This window comes from Triplophysa dalaica, chromosome 6 (assembly GCF_015846415.1).
Source record: "Triplophysa dalaica isolate WHDGS20190420 chromosome 6, ASM1584641v1, whole genome shotgun sequence".
NCBI classification, from domain to species: domain Eukaryota; kingdom Metazoa; phylum Chordata; class Actinopteri; order Cypriniformes; family Nemacheilidae; genus Triplophysa; species Triplophysa dalaica.
In genome coordinates, this window is record NC_079547.1 from 13,462,248 (window position 1) to 13,478,122 (window position 15,875).

At 40.6% G+C, this 15,875-nt stretch overlaps 2 protein-coding genes across 7 annotated transcripts in view; one reads left to right on the forward strand and one right to left on the reverse strand.

The window, feature by feature from the left end:
* Positions 1-10,441, forward strand: si:dkey-28n18.9 (sorting nexin-5). Of its 3 annotated transcripts, none has more exons than XR_008907052.1 (14): positions 1-339; positions 567-674; positions 777-884; positions 963-1,032; positions 1,139-1,266; positions 1,669-1,752; positions 1,915-1,989; positions 2,079-2,109; positions 2,190-2,274; positions 2,363-2,402; positions 2,489-2,575; positions 3,391-3,480; positions 5,222-9,956; positions 10,042-10,075. XR_008907052.1 is itself a non-coding variant. In XM_056751457.1 (14 exons), the coding sequence occupies exons 1-14, from the start codon at positions 337-339 to the stop codon at positions 10,183-10,185; spliced, it is 1,119 nt and encodes a 372-aa protein (XP_056607435.1). In that variant the 5' UTR covers positions 1-336; the 3' UTR covers positions 10,186-10,441. The 3 variants fall into 3 exon arrangements, 2 of the variants coding, with proteins under 2 accessions (XP_056607435.1, XP_056607436.1); XM_056751457.1 differs by having other exon boundaries at positions 9,891-9,956; positions 10,042-10,441; XM_056751458.1 differs by having other exon boundaries at positions 9,842-9,956; positions 10,042-10,180.
* slc4a8 (solute carrier family 4 member 8) overlaps positions 10,041-15,875 on the reverse strand; it is a 26,905-nt gene continuing 21,070 nt past the window's right edge. Inside the window, exons 24-28 of one of the 4 annotated variants that reach the window (XM_056751456.1) lie at positions 14,980-15,088; positions 12,583-14,791; positions 11,941-11,982; positions 11,390-11,806; positions 10,054-10,170 (exon numbers count right to left, since the gene is read on the reverse strand). In XM_056751456.1, the coding sequence (XP_056607434.1) occupies positions 14,780-14,791; positions 14,980-15,088 (121 nt within the window). In that variant the 3' untranslated portion in view covers positions 10,054-10,170; positions 11,390-11,806; positions 11,941-11,982; positions 12,583-14,779. Of the gene's footprint in view, positions 10,171-11,389; positions 11,807-11,940; positions 11,983-12,008; positions 15,089-15,875 lie in introns of those variants that run through there. The other 3 variants (XM_056751453.1, XM_056751454.1, XM_056751455.1) reach the window with 3 other exon arrangements.

Here is a 15,875-nt window from a genome sequence, read left to right on the forward strand (position 1 = left end):
CAAGCTACATTGTTTTCTAGTGGAATATGCATACACGGATCCAATAAACTCACACATTTTATATGCTCTTGAAAAGAGGACACAAATGTGAGTATATATTGGATAAAATAAACACACATACAAACGAATCACAGGACCACAACACGGTGACCTTTGGCTCGAAGGATATCCTGTCTGCACAAGAATGTGCAAGCATTTGAGTTCTTGTGCCAACAAGAGAGTGAGGACGGTGGTTGAATTTTAAAATCCGAGTGTAACTCACAGTTATTACATGTGTCACTATTTTTTCTTTGGAATCACATATTAGAAGTTGGAAGCCAATTGAATGCAAGGGAGATGGTAAGTAACCACTTTTGGTTGAGTTGGTGATCATCAAATGATCCTTTCTAAACAAAAATTGTAAAGCAATGTAGGCTATTAGAAAATTCAATACCGGTGAGTAAATTTAAGATTTCGTCCTTTTTGAGTTACTTGTAAATCAAATTATTATTATTGTCACAAAAAATACAATGATTTGGATTGAGATTTTTTTTTAATGTATGTTTAAATGTCTGTGGGTGGGTTAGGACAGTTCAAACGCAGAAGCAGAATTAAGTGTTACTGCAAGCAGCATTAGGATCACTGATGTGACAAAGGATGGAGATATTCTGACTTTTGCCATCACTTCCCAGAAAGTAAGTTGTTCATAGATTTACTTTTAGGCTCATCAACATCTAAAATATTAAAAATATGTCCCCTTAAAACATCTGATTTGTTATTTCTTTTCTTTTGCTCAGTTTTATAGTAGTGGTGGTGTGTGTGTCTTTCGTACATATGAGGACTTTGACTGGCTTCAGCAGAATTTTTTCTCTCAAGAAAATGTTCCTGGACTTCAAGGAGTCATAGTGAGTCGCATTGTAAGAATTTCAATACATGAGGCATGTTTAACTTCAGAACCTTCATCGGATTGTGTCTTTCCACAGTTTCCCCCTTTACCACCTAAAGCACTACCATCCCTGTTAAACACAGCATCTAAATCACTCAAACAACTTGGTATGTTTAATTTCTATCTAAGTGACATGAAATCATTTTTTTTTTTTTTTCACAGCTCAATAATAGTTATGTGTATGTAATGTTATATTGTGTATTTATGTTGCAGGTTTCTTGGCTCTCGGGCATGATTGGCAGAGTTATTGTAAAGCGTTGGAGTTTTATCTCCAGCAGGTGGCGACCCACCCAATACTCAGCAAATGCAAGGCGCTGGACAGCTTCCTTACAAAATCAGAGGTGCCTTAAAGACACAAGCAGCATGGTTTTTATAATATTACCCCAATGAAAACAATATTGTGATGAAAGCTGCATCCCTTAACCCTTAATCTCTGACCATTTGATTAGTTTTTAAATCTGTTGAAAGAACTGAAATGGTGCAATATTGCTAAAATGAGCTTTGAACCCATTAAACTATAATTTAACTTAAGATTGTTTTTGTTGTTTAACCATAGTAACCACAGTAACATATAGTTTCTTCTCACCACATTAACAATGGTTAACCATGGTATTTGACAAACTATGGACAAATTCAACATTTTTACCGTAATAAAACTTTCCTTTGTTTTTTTAAGGGAATGAATTGTAAAAATGTTGTTGACACTTGTCTTACACTTGTCGTTGTATGTTTATTTTGTCCAGTCTCCGGGAAAACAGCGAGGCAGAAAAGGTATATTAAATCGCCTCAGTCAGGCTGTGGAAGGGATAAGAAAGGAAAGTCACAGGGTATGTGTTTGGGGTATATGTTTATTTGAGGGGGCTTGAAATTAGTTACATTCAGAAACTGTTCTAGAAGCAAGATTATGAGATCATGAGAACATAGGTTTATATATTAATATATTATGTATAAATATGTCTGACTCTGAAGTATTCATTTAATACCCTCAGGACGTGGATGACTTCTTTCAGAAAGAGAGACATAAAAACACAAATCGTGCAGCTTTGTCAAAGGTTGCAACAGAGGTACTCTGCTCAAGCAATATTTAACCTTTTTTAATCTCTATGTGGCTACTAAATTGTCATTTAATCTTGAGCATTTTGTTTGTCCTTAGAAAATACTTGACGTTGTGTTGACTGAGCAAAGTAAGTCATTGCATAGTTACATTTACATGATCAGTACACATACAATATATAGTCTTATAAACGTGTTTGTGTGTTTACAGAGCTCTCTTTGGCTTGTGGGCATTTTTCCACTTGTCTTCATCTCTGTGTAAATCAGGATGATGAAGCTGCTGTTGCATTCTCCAAGTTAGAATTTAGTTTTTAAACTTACCCTGTGTTCCTGCCTAGAGTGACAAACTGTGGTTTATCCAGTTATTTTTTGTGATTTCTTTAGGATTTGCTTGAAGCTGTCAGATATAGTTGAAGCAGTAATGGTAAGGCCACTTTACAAGATTCCATGAACCCTATAATTTGTATAACATTTTTTTTAATTGTTTTTATTTGTTTTTTGTTTCTGAAGAGAAATTTTGAAAAAGTTGCCAATAACAACATCTCGACTCTTGGTTTGGGGCTGGATTTGGAGGCTCGCTATGAGGAAGCAGAGAAAGTATGTTTTTGGCAAACCCATTTCTAGTTTTATTTTGCCCTGCAGCCACACTTTCCAAAAGATTGGAAGTATGAAATAATGGCCTACATTGCAGCTCTGCCGACTCATGGCATTTTTCTGCCAATCTTATGATGCCCTGGAATCCTACTTTATGTTTGCTAGAGTAGGTTTTTTTTAACTTTACCATGGGAGAGATCAACGAATATGATGAATTTTTGATGAGGACCCCATTCCTAAAATTCATATTCATCTCTATATATTTTTTGAATAAAGAAACATTTAAGATGTGTGGAATAAATAATAACTTTAATGATAACTGTGATATCGTAAAGACAACGTGTTTAATAATTGACTAAAATGAAAGTATTGCTCATGTATAAATCTGAACAGAGACATTTTTAATTCAAACGTATTTGTACTGTAGCAATTTTCATTACATTTTTGCAAAAAGACTACTTTACAAAGACAAAAATCACTGTGAAGATAAAAATCCTGAAAAGTATGCAAGCAAAAAAGAATTCATAAACACTTATAAATTTGAACACTTCTAAATGAAACAATAATAATGTTCAGTAAAATTTTTAAAGGTTTTGCTTTGTCCTGTAATTTGTCTTAATATTTTATGGGGACCCCTTGAATCTTCTGGAGGTTACCCGGATCCCATTTTAAAAATCCTTGTGCTATAGAACAGTAATGAAGGAGTTTGCTTGTAATCTGTGACATATTTTTCATCTAAGGATCTAATAAAATATTACAGATTAAATATAATGAATCATTAAAATGATAGTATATTATCTGTCTTTATGTTGTTGCAGGAAATGCTTTTCAGAAGAACTTGTAAATTGATCGAGCTGGAAACAGTTAAGAAGAACACAGAAAAAGCCAAGGCCAATAAAAGAGATGCGGTATGTTCTTTCTTTCTTTCCCTCCACATTGATAACATCTCTACAGGCTGTTTTGGATAGTTTACATTTATTTATGTAGCATTTATGTATGCTTTTATCTAGATTAACTTGCAGATGAGAGAGTATTTAACATTTTGTGTAAAGAGTCAACAATAAGTATTCTACTTCATAGGTATGTTAACAAATATCTTACTGTGAGTTACAGTGAGCTACAGCACACTGTTAAACTTTGCTGTAATTTTGCTGCAGGTTTGCCAGTATCTTACTGTAGATTTATTTAAAATTTTGTTTTAAACATAAACTTTTTCTTTTTCTTTAATAAAACAAGACTAAATATCTTAGGTCACTTTTGTTATGTAAATATATCGTAATTTAAGTTTTTCATTTTTTGTACTGTTGCTGTGCTAATGAGACCAGTCTCGTTTTGCTAATTTTGTAAGTGATTCAATTTAGATTTAAGTAAAGTTTACCTCAAGTTGGATACACTACTAATAGGAAAGTAGTAATTATGTAAGTTACTTGCAAACCTGCTGCAAAACTACTGCAAAAACACTGGTTCCCTTTCTGTCTGTCTCTCGACGTTGTGTCGAGAACGACAGATGGGGTTCGCCCTTGAGAACCAATCAACTCTGACTACTATAGAAAAGGCCAATGAAATTTGGCGAATGAAATTTGCATGCCGGGCTCCGCCCCCGGATATCCGGTATAAAAGGAAGCCGGCGTGCAGCATTCACTTACCTTTTGTTCTTCAGAGCCTTCGCTAGGGGTGTGCGATATGACGATATTAGATCGCGAACGATTAAAATGACTGCACGATCCACTTTTTCGGGAAAATCGTTAAATCGTCCTATAGAGTGCTGTTCTATAGAATTCGTCAACATACTTGCGATAGATTGCGCCATGTTAACAAGCTCGTATACGTTGCTTGTGAATTCAGTAAGATTAAGTGACGCGGTCAGTGAAGATGGAGGGAAACACGGAGGACTTGGTCCCTAAAAAAAATTCTACATCAGTAATAATGAAATGGTTTGGGTTTTCCCCAACTGACACAACCCAAACAACAGTTATTTGCAAATGTGGCAATGATAAGATTCGAGCGTCGTAAGGCAACACAACGAACCTTTTTAACCACCTCAAAATAAAGGGACTGAAAGAGTATGCCGACAGTCAAATTATAAAGGGATGCCACGCGAGTAAATCAGGTACAACCAAGCATACGGAAACTAAAAGGCTTAAACAACGACTTTAGCGAAAGAACCATTTGAGAAAGGAACTCCGTATCCGTATGACAGAATGAACAAGCGCTGGAAAGATGTCACTGACGCGGTCGCATTTTACCTGCCCAAAGACATGATTCCCATAAAGACTGTGGAAAATGAGGGCTTTAAAAAAAGTCGTAGATCCACGTCACGAAATACCCAGCCAAAAATATTTATCCTCCACGCCCATTCCACAGCTTTACTCCGAGTGCCGCAACAAGATGAAAAACAAAATTCAAAATGTAAAGTTTTTTGCTAACAGCTGATTTATGGTCTTGCACTTGCATTAAATATTAACTTGATTAAAATATTCTTCAAAATATAAATGGTAAAGAGTATATTTTTATATGGGGACTTAGTTTGGCTGTATTGACGCCCCTTAAATTTGCAAAATAGTCTTAAAACCAACTTGAAGAAGAACCGCGATAAAATCGTGAATCGTGATCTATCTTGAAAAAATCGTGATTTGATTTTTTTTCTAGATCGCCCACCCCTAGCCTTCGCTCATGACTACGAACAGAACGAATTCAATGAATTCTTCTTCTTCTACATTGCCGGATCTACGAAGTGTTGCAGCGGATCGTCCCTACCTGCGGCGACCTTCCCCTGGGCGTCTCAGCGGTTCCGGAGGTGTTAGAGATTTTTTTTCTAAAAAGTCCTTTTCAGGACTGACTGAGCAATCTCCAGCGCGGCATGTCCCGCATTTCTCTTGGGTGCGGCACCCTCATCGAGGAGGGGGATGGACACGATCGCTTCGTTAGGCGTCTGGGCATCCAGCACGCTGAAGCAGCATTCGTTGACACATCTGCCCGCACTGCGGGCAGATTGTCATTCAGAAGTTGCGGTCACGGTGTTCGCCTTCCTACGGGAACCAGCCACCATTTCGTCTGCTACCTGGGCTGTGACATCTGTGGCTACGGCCCTGATGACCACCTACGTAGCAGCGTTAGTGATATGGGGAACTCTGCGAACGTAAACCCGCCAGCCAAGTGCTCACGGGCCGATCGCACCCTGATTCGCTCTACTAAACGTTCCCCAACCGGCAGTGGCATACCGTCCGGATCCTCACGCACACACTCGGAAACGATGTGTGACGTAGATGAGATGTCGCTCGCAGCATCGGAGGGAGACTGTCATCCGACTCTGACGAATCCAAGCTCCACCCCCAGCCGTCGAGTTCAGGATGAAGCAGAAGTGATGTCATCCATGCTAACCCGGGGATGCGTGGTTCCTGAGGTCAGGTGCCATGTTTACCCGGAGGTGCATGAGGAGCTGTGTAAAACTTGGAGCGCTCCACTCACGGACCGTTCCAGTGAAACCAGCTCCGGCTCCCTTACTTCCCTCGATGGTGGGGCAGCCAAGGAGTACGTCGATATCCTGTGCCGCGGACGGCTACCACCTGGGGTAGAATCGGCCACACCTACCGTCCAAAGCACGTAAGACTTCGGCATCACTGGTGTTGAAGACTTGCGATGCAGCGGGCCAGGCTGCCTCCTCTCTCTACGCCATGGCCATCCCGTAGGTCCGCCAGGCCAGGGCGTGGAGAGAGCCCCACGAGGGTAAGGCTGACCCGGGTATAATGAAGGATCTCCGTGCCGCCACTGACAGCGCTCTATGGGCGACTAAGGTGGCGGCGCGGGCCCTGGGTCGGACGATGTCCACGATAGTGGTCCAGGAGAGACACCCCCGGCTATGCCTTGTGCAGAAGAGTGACACCAAGGAAGTCCGCTTTCTTGATGCACTCATCTCGCAGGGTGGGTTGTTGGTAACACCATCGAGGACTGCGCTCAGCAGTTTTTGATGGTGTAGCAGACCGTGGCAATTAGCCAAATTTTTTCACGCCGCGCGGCCTCCGAGATCTCAAGTGACGTCTGCCTCCCTGCAACCCAGGACCCCTTCGACATCGGCTCCGGTTCCTGTGCCCCCACAGGCGGCACCCCGGAAGCAGAGGTCGAGGGGGAAACCTCAACCCCGTCAACAACCTTCTTCCGAGAAGGGGCACTGACGGGAAGACCAAAGGGAGAAAAACATCGGGCCCGAACCTTCACAGCCACGGCTCTGATCGGTCGGTACGGGACGATTCCTGCCTCGTCACCAAAGCCGGGCCCTTTTCAGGGCTTGGCGCCCACTTACTTGCAGAGTTTTCTGTTCTCCCTGGGTGTACTTGCAGCCTATCGCACACTCCACTGGACTGTGCTCGGCGAACCGACCTCACACCCTGGCGAGGCTTGAGGTCGTACACATACGACGGCTGTCACCACTCTCAAACCGACAGTGCGTGCCATTGTCCCGCCAGGCAGGTAAAAAGGCGGAGCCAACCTTCCCTCCGGGGACCCCCGCGACATGGGTAGCTCCGCCAGCCGACGAACCCCCCCATGGGAATGATGAAGCAGACCGTCCCCTTGGTCACCCTGTCACAGTCCCTGGGAGCTTGAGAACTGCCCACACTGTCTCGCTGGCTAATGAGGGCGGTCCGTCTTGGTTACTCGATCCAGTTCGCCAGAGACTCTCCCAAGTTTTGGGGCATCATCTCTCCCTCTGTCAGAGGCAGGGACGCCTCCGTACTTCGGGTAGAGGTCACCACCCTTCTGGCAAAACAGGCATCGAGTTCGTCCCTCAAAACCAAGATGTTCAGTGGGTCACGATCCGCACTTCACCGTTCCGAAGAAACAGGGCGGGTTGCCCCCAAAGGTCTGCGTACCCTGAACAGAGCATCTTCACAAGCTGCCGTTCAGGGTGCTCACACACAGGGCGTCCTGACATCTATCGGGTGTCAGGATTTGTTCGTGGCAATCGACCTGAAGGACGCTTACTTTCATGTCTCGATCCTCCTCGACACCGGCCGTTCTAACGGTTCGCATGCGAGAGGCGGGCATATCAGTACAGAATCCTCCCTTTCGGTCTGTCCTTGTCTCCACGGTCTTCACGAGATCGTGGAAACCGCCCTTTCTCCCAGGGAGGAAGGCGAGCGGGTACTAAACTACTAGCCTATCTTGGCACACTCGTGAGATATGTTATGTACACAAAGGGACCTGGTGCCCCGGCACCTAGATCGATTGGGACTCCAGGTCAACCAAGAGAGGGGCAAGCTCTCCCCAGTGCAGAGCATCCTCTTTCTAGGTATGGAACTCAACTCTGTCACCACGTCGGCGCACCTGTCTGCAGTATGCGCCCAACCAGTGTTGAACTGTCTGAAATGAACATTTTAGGCAGGCAGCGGTCCCCCTGAAATAATTCAGAGGCTCCTGGGACACATGGCGTCCTCGCGGGTTAATACCCCTTGAGTTGATGCACATGAGACCGCTCCAACACTGGTTTCAGAGTCGAGTTCCGAGGAGAGCGTGGCACACCGGCAGCAGGCGCATGGTGATGACGCCCTGCTTCCGACGCACCATAACCCCTAGTCTTCCATGACTTTTTCGACGGACTCAGGTCCCTCTGGGCAGGTTATGAGACAGGTCGTGGTGACGACTGAAGTCTCCCTGCAGGGGTGCTGTGCAGTGTGTAACGGGCATGCGGGCGGGGCGTTGGACGAACCCCCGCCTGTGCTGGCATATCAATTGCCAAGAGTTGTGGGCTGTGCTATTTGCACTGAGCAGGCTACGGCCTCTCGTGCGAGTCAAGCACGTGCTGGTCCGAGGACAGCACTACAGCTGTAGCGTACACAGATCGTCAGGGTGGCGTTCGCTCACAGCAGCTAACACAACTTGCTCAACGCCTCCTCCGGTGGAGTCAACAGGTGACCCGTTCCCTGCGGGCCACACACACCCCGGGCAAACTGAACTAGACAGCCGACGTGCTTTCTTGCCAGTTTATGCCTCGTGGAGAGTGACGACTCCACCCCCGCGCAGTCCAGCTCATTTGGAGGCTGTTCGGGTAGGCCCAGGTAAACCTGTTCGCCTCCCGTAACACCACCATTTGCCCGCCTGGTATTCCCTGCCCTCGGCACGGATATCCTGGCGCACAGCTGACCGCGGGATGGGCGGAAGCACACCTTCCCCCCCAGGAGCCTCCTTTGCACAGACGCTGTGCAAGGTCAGGGAGCAGGAGCACCAAGTGTTATTGGTTACACCACTCCGGGCTAACCGCACTTGGCCTCAGAGCTGATGCTCTGGACAGCGACTCCCCCTGAACCATTCCCCTGACAGAGGACCTGCTCTATCAGGGGAGGGACACGTTCTGGCATCCCAGATCATACCTCTGGAACTCCCATGTCTGGTCTCTAGACGGGACCAGAAGATCCTGAGATGGCTACTCCCACTCTATGGCAGAGACCATCACCCAGGCTAGGGCCCCATCTACTAGGCGGTTACACGCCTCTAGACGGCGCCTTTTCTCGTCCTGGTGTCTCTCTCAATGAGAAAGACCCACTGAGGTGCTTGATCAGGATTGTGTTTTCCTTCTTAAGACTACTCCAAGAACGAGACCATACCTATATCCACCATATTCCTCCCCACGGGTAGGAGGTGGCTTCTGCAGCGCTTCTCTGATTAAGAGTTGCGCTCACACGGTGTAACGCGGTCACACGGAGCCCGGCATGCAAATTTCATTCGCCAAATTTCATTGGCCTTTTCTATAGTAGTCAGAGTTGATTGGTTCTCAAGGGCGAACCCCATCTGTCGTTCTCGACACAACGTCTCGTTCCCTCCATCAGGGAACTGAGGTTACATACGTAACCAAGACGTTTTACAGTGCATTTTATAATATCCTAGTGAATTTATTTTATAGCAGCAGTTTGGGCAGGACACTTTTCCAACATGACAAGTCAAAGTTCGACTTGTTTCCATTTCTGTGTTTATATAAAGAGAATGGAAATTTCGGGGTTAATCAATAACTGCAGAACGTATACAGTGTGTGTTTTCAGCTGTATCTACAGAGCACAGATAATGCCACACCCAAAGAGTCTAATGCAACTTATTAGAGTTGGCAAAATGAACAGACAGATGGATAGTTGTGAAAGTGAAGGGAAAGTGGAGAAAGAGTCAGTCATAAAATCTCTACAATAAACTGTTGTGGTATACTTCCACCCTGCTAACCATGACCTTTCTCTTCTTGCATTTCTTGGCACAAAAATGTTACATGTGTGGTTGAACAAAGTACAGAGGGTGACGCAACAAAGTACAAATGGAAATGATCATGTTTTCTGTGTAGATGGAGGAGGTTCAGAAAGCTACAGAGAAAGAATTCTCCCTCATCTCATCTGTGGCTAAACAGGAGGTAAGTTAAATTTTTATGCTGATTGAGTATTTATTTTGAGAGAATTTAGGACAAGTTGTCTAATTATAGAGCTATTTTGTGGCAGATTGAGCGCTTCCATAGCTCCAGAGTGACTGTGCTGAGGAGCTTCCTTGTTGGATGGTGTGAAAAACAGCTTGACACAGCAAAGGAATGTGCCAAACTCTACTCTCAGTATTTGGACGCTTGCAAAAACCTGTTTTCAGAATAAAGAGGAAGAAACATTAACTGGCAGAAAATCATAATATTGGTCTTAATGTAATTCAATTGTTACAAAGCAACTGGAATATCAAAACAAACGAATCATTATTCTATATAATTATTAAAGTACTTGAAGTAAATAATTAGCTCCACGCGACTTTCCAATAATTTAAGTTACTGATGTAAAATGATCCTGGTTTAAATGTCATTCCCGTAAAAATGAATAAGCATTAAAAACTGAAAAGTAAACTTTAATCCCAATGTAACATCAAGGTCTGTAGGCCACCCTATGTTTTCTTTTATGTAAGCTGGCAATGAAGTCAATTAAAATTGTTTGCATATAAGTGTGTGTGTGTAGTATTCTGAAAATATCAAACTATTGAGTGAAATGTCAAAATTATACTATAAATATATACAAAAAATACACTGACAATAAAGTAATCTTAAACAAACATAATTACTGTAATGATGTAATAATTTATAATGCTGCTAAATAACAGTAAGTTAACCTCACCTTTTTAAACTTTTTATATATCTTTACAACTAAATTCAGATATATTTCAAAATATATTGATAAAAACTAAGTTGGTTATTTTATTTTATAACTTTTTATTTTCACTCTTTAATCTTTTCATAGTAAGTTGAATTACAGTATGAATGTCTGTACGAATGTCTGCCAAAGGAATAAATGTTAATGTAAATAAATGTGAAAAGACATACAGAACTGCATTCCATTCTATGAGCCCCATTCAATATGCCATAATCTCTTTAAAGGGTTTACCCACAGGAGTGAGAACTTTGAAAGGATGACAGTGTAGAGGACCAAAAAAATCATCAGCTATTCAACTGTAAGACTGCGTAGTATTTTGTTAGCTTCTTCAAGGGACAAGCCATCATTTCGTGAAAGGTTGTTGTCAGCAGTTTCACAACAAGTGAGACTTTCTTTAAGTTTTTCTTTAGGGAAATGTAGGACACCTTTAAAATAAAATGCTAGGGTAATGTGATCCCACACATAGAACTGGTTTATAACAGGTTCAGTTGCTGCTATTTTGTTCTCTTCATTTAATAACAAATGGAATTGAAGGTTTTTACAAATGGCTTGTGCTTTCCAGATAATTGTATCCCCATTATAATCAACAAATAAACTGGATTCAATCTCTGGGAAATTCTTAAACTTCTCATTGACTTCTGGGCTGTGTATAAGAACAACATACATGATCTCTTGTCTGTAAAATATGGTCTTAAATTCCCTGAGAACTGGATTTTGCCCTCCACACATTTCATTCCTGTACCGTTCCATCAGTTCAGTCAGGAGAAATGTGAAGCGAAAGTTACCATAGCGTGATTTCTCAATGTCGAATGCAGGTGATGTTGTGAATTTATTCAGAAACGGCCTCTGCCTTTCTCTTTGCTCATGGGTTCTGTTTGGAAGCGTGTCCTCTAGATAACGCTGTTCAGCAGCTCTTATACTTTCATCGTCGATCTTTAGACTCCACCATGAAAAATTATCTTGTCTTCTTCCAAAACCATGAAAACCCCCTGAGGCCAAGATTCCCCGAAGACCGTCTTCATCAGTGGCATGAGTCACCTCAGAGACGTGAAACTCAACAGGGCTTGGATAGTTTGGGATTCTTTTAGACAGGTATTTCAAGATCGTAAGTTCATAATTAATATGTATTTTGGCAAAATCGTTGCATATTTTAGATTCATTTTTCTCAATCTTAATTCTCAGATCTTTAATGCCAATGTGTCCATCATGACTGACCTGACTCCGATCACGTGAATTCCTTCCCACACAAAAGACAGTCTGTAAAGATAAGATGGTTGGTATGGTTCATTTAGAACAGCTTGTAACCACATTTATTTTGATGTAGTCTGTGTGATGTTTATAAAAACAACAATAATATCAATCTTACAACAAAATCTGTATCCACTATTTTATCAGTTCTGTGCACAGTAGTTTGTTTTTCTGAAAACAACAGAAGGAATGATCGATTCATATGAGTAGGGTTGGCATTAAAAAAATTAACACCTAGTTTACCTTTAGAAAAATAATTATTGACTCATATGATATTTCATCTGCCCATCCCACTTATAAGTTTGGAGACCGTTAAACTGGCAGCCTCACATACATTTTACTTGTCAAATTTTGTAAAAAACTAACCTTATAAGGTAATTTTCATATTTCTATTACTAGTATTTTAACTATAGGCTACTTAACCATACAGTACCAAATAATCACACAATATCATAAAATGAAAACAGACATTCAGAGCAACCAAAATAACACTTCTAATAAACAAAAAAAAGCGTTCACTTAATGAGCATTTTAACATTTTATGTAGGCCTACTAGTCTGTTTTAATTGCGGTGTCGCTGTTATGTGAAGAATGTTAAGAATTGCTTACATCAGACTGGTCTGCGTTTGCCATTTCACGACCTTTGAGCTTCCAAGCAATCCCTCTTTGTGAAAAAGTAAAGCCAATGAAACACGCTGAAGCGTGTTCTGTTTATTATTCTGTTCTGCCCCGTCTGTATGGGCAGGGTTTGAATTTCAGATAGCCAATCCAAATGAAACAAAACAAAATATATAAAGAAATACTTTTTGATACATTTTAATGAATCTAACACTAACATTAGAAATGAATGTTATTGATTATTTGTACAATATCCCTACACTGTTAATATAGTTTTTCTTCAACATGCTTTAAACAATAGCTCATCTTATATTTTTGATTGCAATAGCTTTTAGATTCTTTAAAGCTTTCTGAGTCTATTATTTTATTATCCTCAAAAACACTGAAAAAAACACTAAACTGGGCAAGACAAAAGTGTGTAAAAGCTATTGACATATACAGTAATTTATTATAAACTTTAGAGACAATCTCGCTCCAGAAGTCTTTTTTTCGTTGCTCCTTCTGAGAATAAAAACCAGCAATAATTTGTAAAGCAGATTTGAAAACAAAATCTGTAATTTGATTTTAAAGGGAAAAAAGGAATATAAAATCAATGTAATATAAACTTGGGTCTAACAAGTGTGCACAGGTTCCTCAGCAAACTCATAGACATAGGCAACAAGTTAATATCATTCAGAAAAGCAAAAATGTATTGGTATGACATTCTCTTTGAGTACATCCTAGCATTACCATAACATTTACAACCAACATAGGGATAACATTTCTGTATTCAAGAAGACTATGAATGGAACAATAAAGATTATTGAGTAGCTTAGTGGTGGGAACATTCAGCATTTCTCAACATTCAAAAGCAAATTACATATTGACCTTCTCTTCTTACCTGAAGGCAGTTTTTATTAAATGTGACTAAAATGACCACATTTACAGAAAATGAGTCTTATAAAAAACATAACCCATTCATATATGAACATAGTGTGTTGTGCATCTTGTGAACATCTGTTCAGCTATTTTATTCAAATTTATATACATAAAAAAGAAAGTTCTTAAAATAGTTGCATTACATATTATAATATATATAATAATTCTAAATATACAATAATATAGTATTATAATAATATAATTATTTCAAAATATAAAATCATATCAGTAAATATCTACACAAAGTGGAACTGTAAATAAAGTTTAACTGTACTGAGGTTAAAAGGTCAAACCACATTTTCACCTCTTTCAGTGCAGAAACCATGAGTGGAGGTGAGGGGAGGTAGTCTTAAGGAGATGGCTTAATACTGGGGCCACTGGCCGGAAAGGACCTTAAAATAAAAGCCTGAACAATCCAGTTTAACATCAGAGCTCTTTGTCCTTGGTGTCCCCAAGACTTGCGTTTCCTGGTCTATATTCGTTTTTTTACTGATAAAAAACACCCATGACAAAGAAACCTCAAGTTTATACTTATTCATCAATGTACCTGGTGACCTTACTACATAAAAGCCATTTATTGCTCATTATTAACAAGTTTCAATACAACACACTCAATAAAAATAGTATATTTACTAGATTAGAACTGATTTGGTTCATGGGCGTGTTGGTCTAATATAACTGACTGCTATTTATACCAAACCGAGGTAACTATTCTGATCTGCCGATTGGCCTGAACACACATACTTTGTTTGTTGTTTTGATGGTGAACAAAGCATACTTATACAGTAACATTTTACAGCAAGTTTACAGCTAAATGTGAAAACATTTAATCAGTTTTACTACGAATGAGAACGAGACGATGACCAAAAAATAGACTCGAAACACTTTACAGCAAAGCACAGAGACATCAACATTTGAAAAAACTGAATGAAACATTAAAAATAACCTGGATTTGATTGGAGAGTGTGTTCTCCTCTATGCACAAACGTTCACACACATTAACACACCTGTACATCACACCACACTCGCTGACTCATAAATCAGACTGGGATCTTTTACTGTACAGAACTACCTTTGTGTGTGTGTGTGTGTGTGTGTGTGTGTGTTAGCGTATGTGGGTGTGTGTGTGTGTGTGTGTGTGTGTGTGTGTGTGTGTGTGTAAAATAGCGGGGAAGAGTTAATAATATATGTATATTTTTAGCATAACTGACTGACAGAATTTCAAACAACCGATGCCAAGTACGTAACTTCTTCAGTTTGTGGACATACATCACAGTATCTCCTGTGAGGACAGAACAACAAAACATCAACCATTACACCTCCAAACAAATAAACTTTATAGCACTGTAGTACCCTTGTCATCATAATGTATGATATGGATAGAGGTTATACAGAGGGGTAAGAAAGGAAATACAGGGAGATGGGTCAACAAGCAACACATGAAATTTACGACAGAGAGAGTGTGCTTGCCTTTCTATGTGTACTTGAGCGTGCTGTATCCTTGTGATTTGAATTGAGGGATTTCCATACTGTAGTTTTAGACATTTCATCAGATATGTTTATATCAGAGGGATCAGTCCTGGACAACAAGCAGACACAGGACACAAGAGGAGCAACAAGGGGGAAAGCAGAGAGGTGTTAGAATATCTGTAAATACACAATCAAAAACATATTGTCGTGTGTACAACCAGGCGTATTCGACACTCTGTGTCCCATGTGGTGTGGTTGGGCCCCAACTTTATGTAGGGCATTATAAGACCATTATATTAAAGAAAACATTTACAGAGGAATTTCAATTGCAGGGAAAAAAAATGTATCACGTGGCCAAATGTTCACCATTTCACATCACAGTGAACTGGAAACGGACAAGACTCACACTAAACATACAGGGGGTAAACAAAATAATGTAAACACTGGAAAAATAGGTTATATCCTTTTTAAATAAGGTTTTGGATGGACCACCAATTTTGCATGGAATATAGTTTTAAAACTTCTCGCAATAAAAAAACAGTATACAGCTTTTAAATAGTCTCCAGTGGGATGTTGTACTGTTCATCTATCACAGCATGTTCCTAGAACTGTTACTTGGCTAATCTTGCCTCTCCAGTCTTTGGAATTCAGACTACCATACTAAGCTCAACCACTAGATGTCCAATACGTTTTTTTTAAACTGGACTAAACTACAGGATCCATTCAACAACTTGTTTATTTAATACGATTATTATACAATAACATAATAATTTAAATTAATATTGACATAAAATAATAATAAGTATATTATTAGACACTAGCCAGACCGATAAACAAACACAGACTGGAAGTAAGCTGCAGTCTAGGTGGCGTGTCCAATGAAACGTCTATAGTAA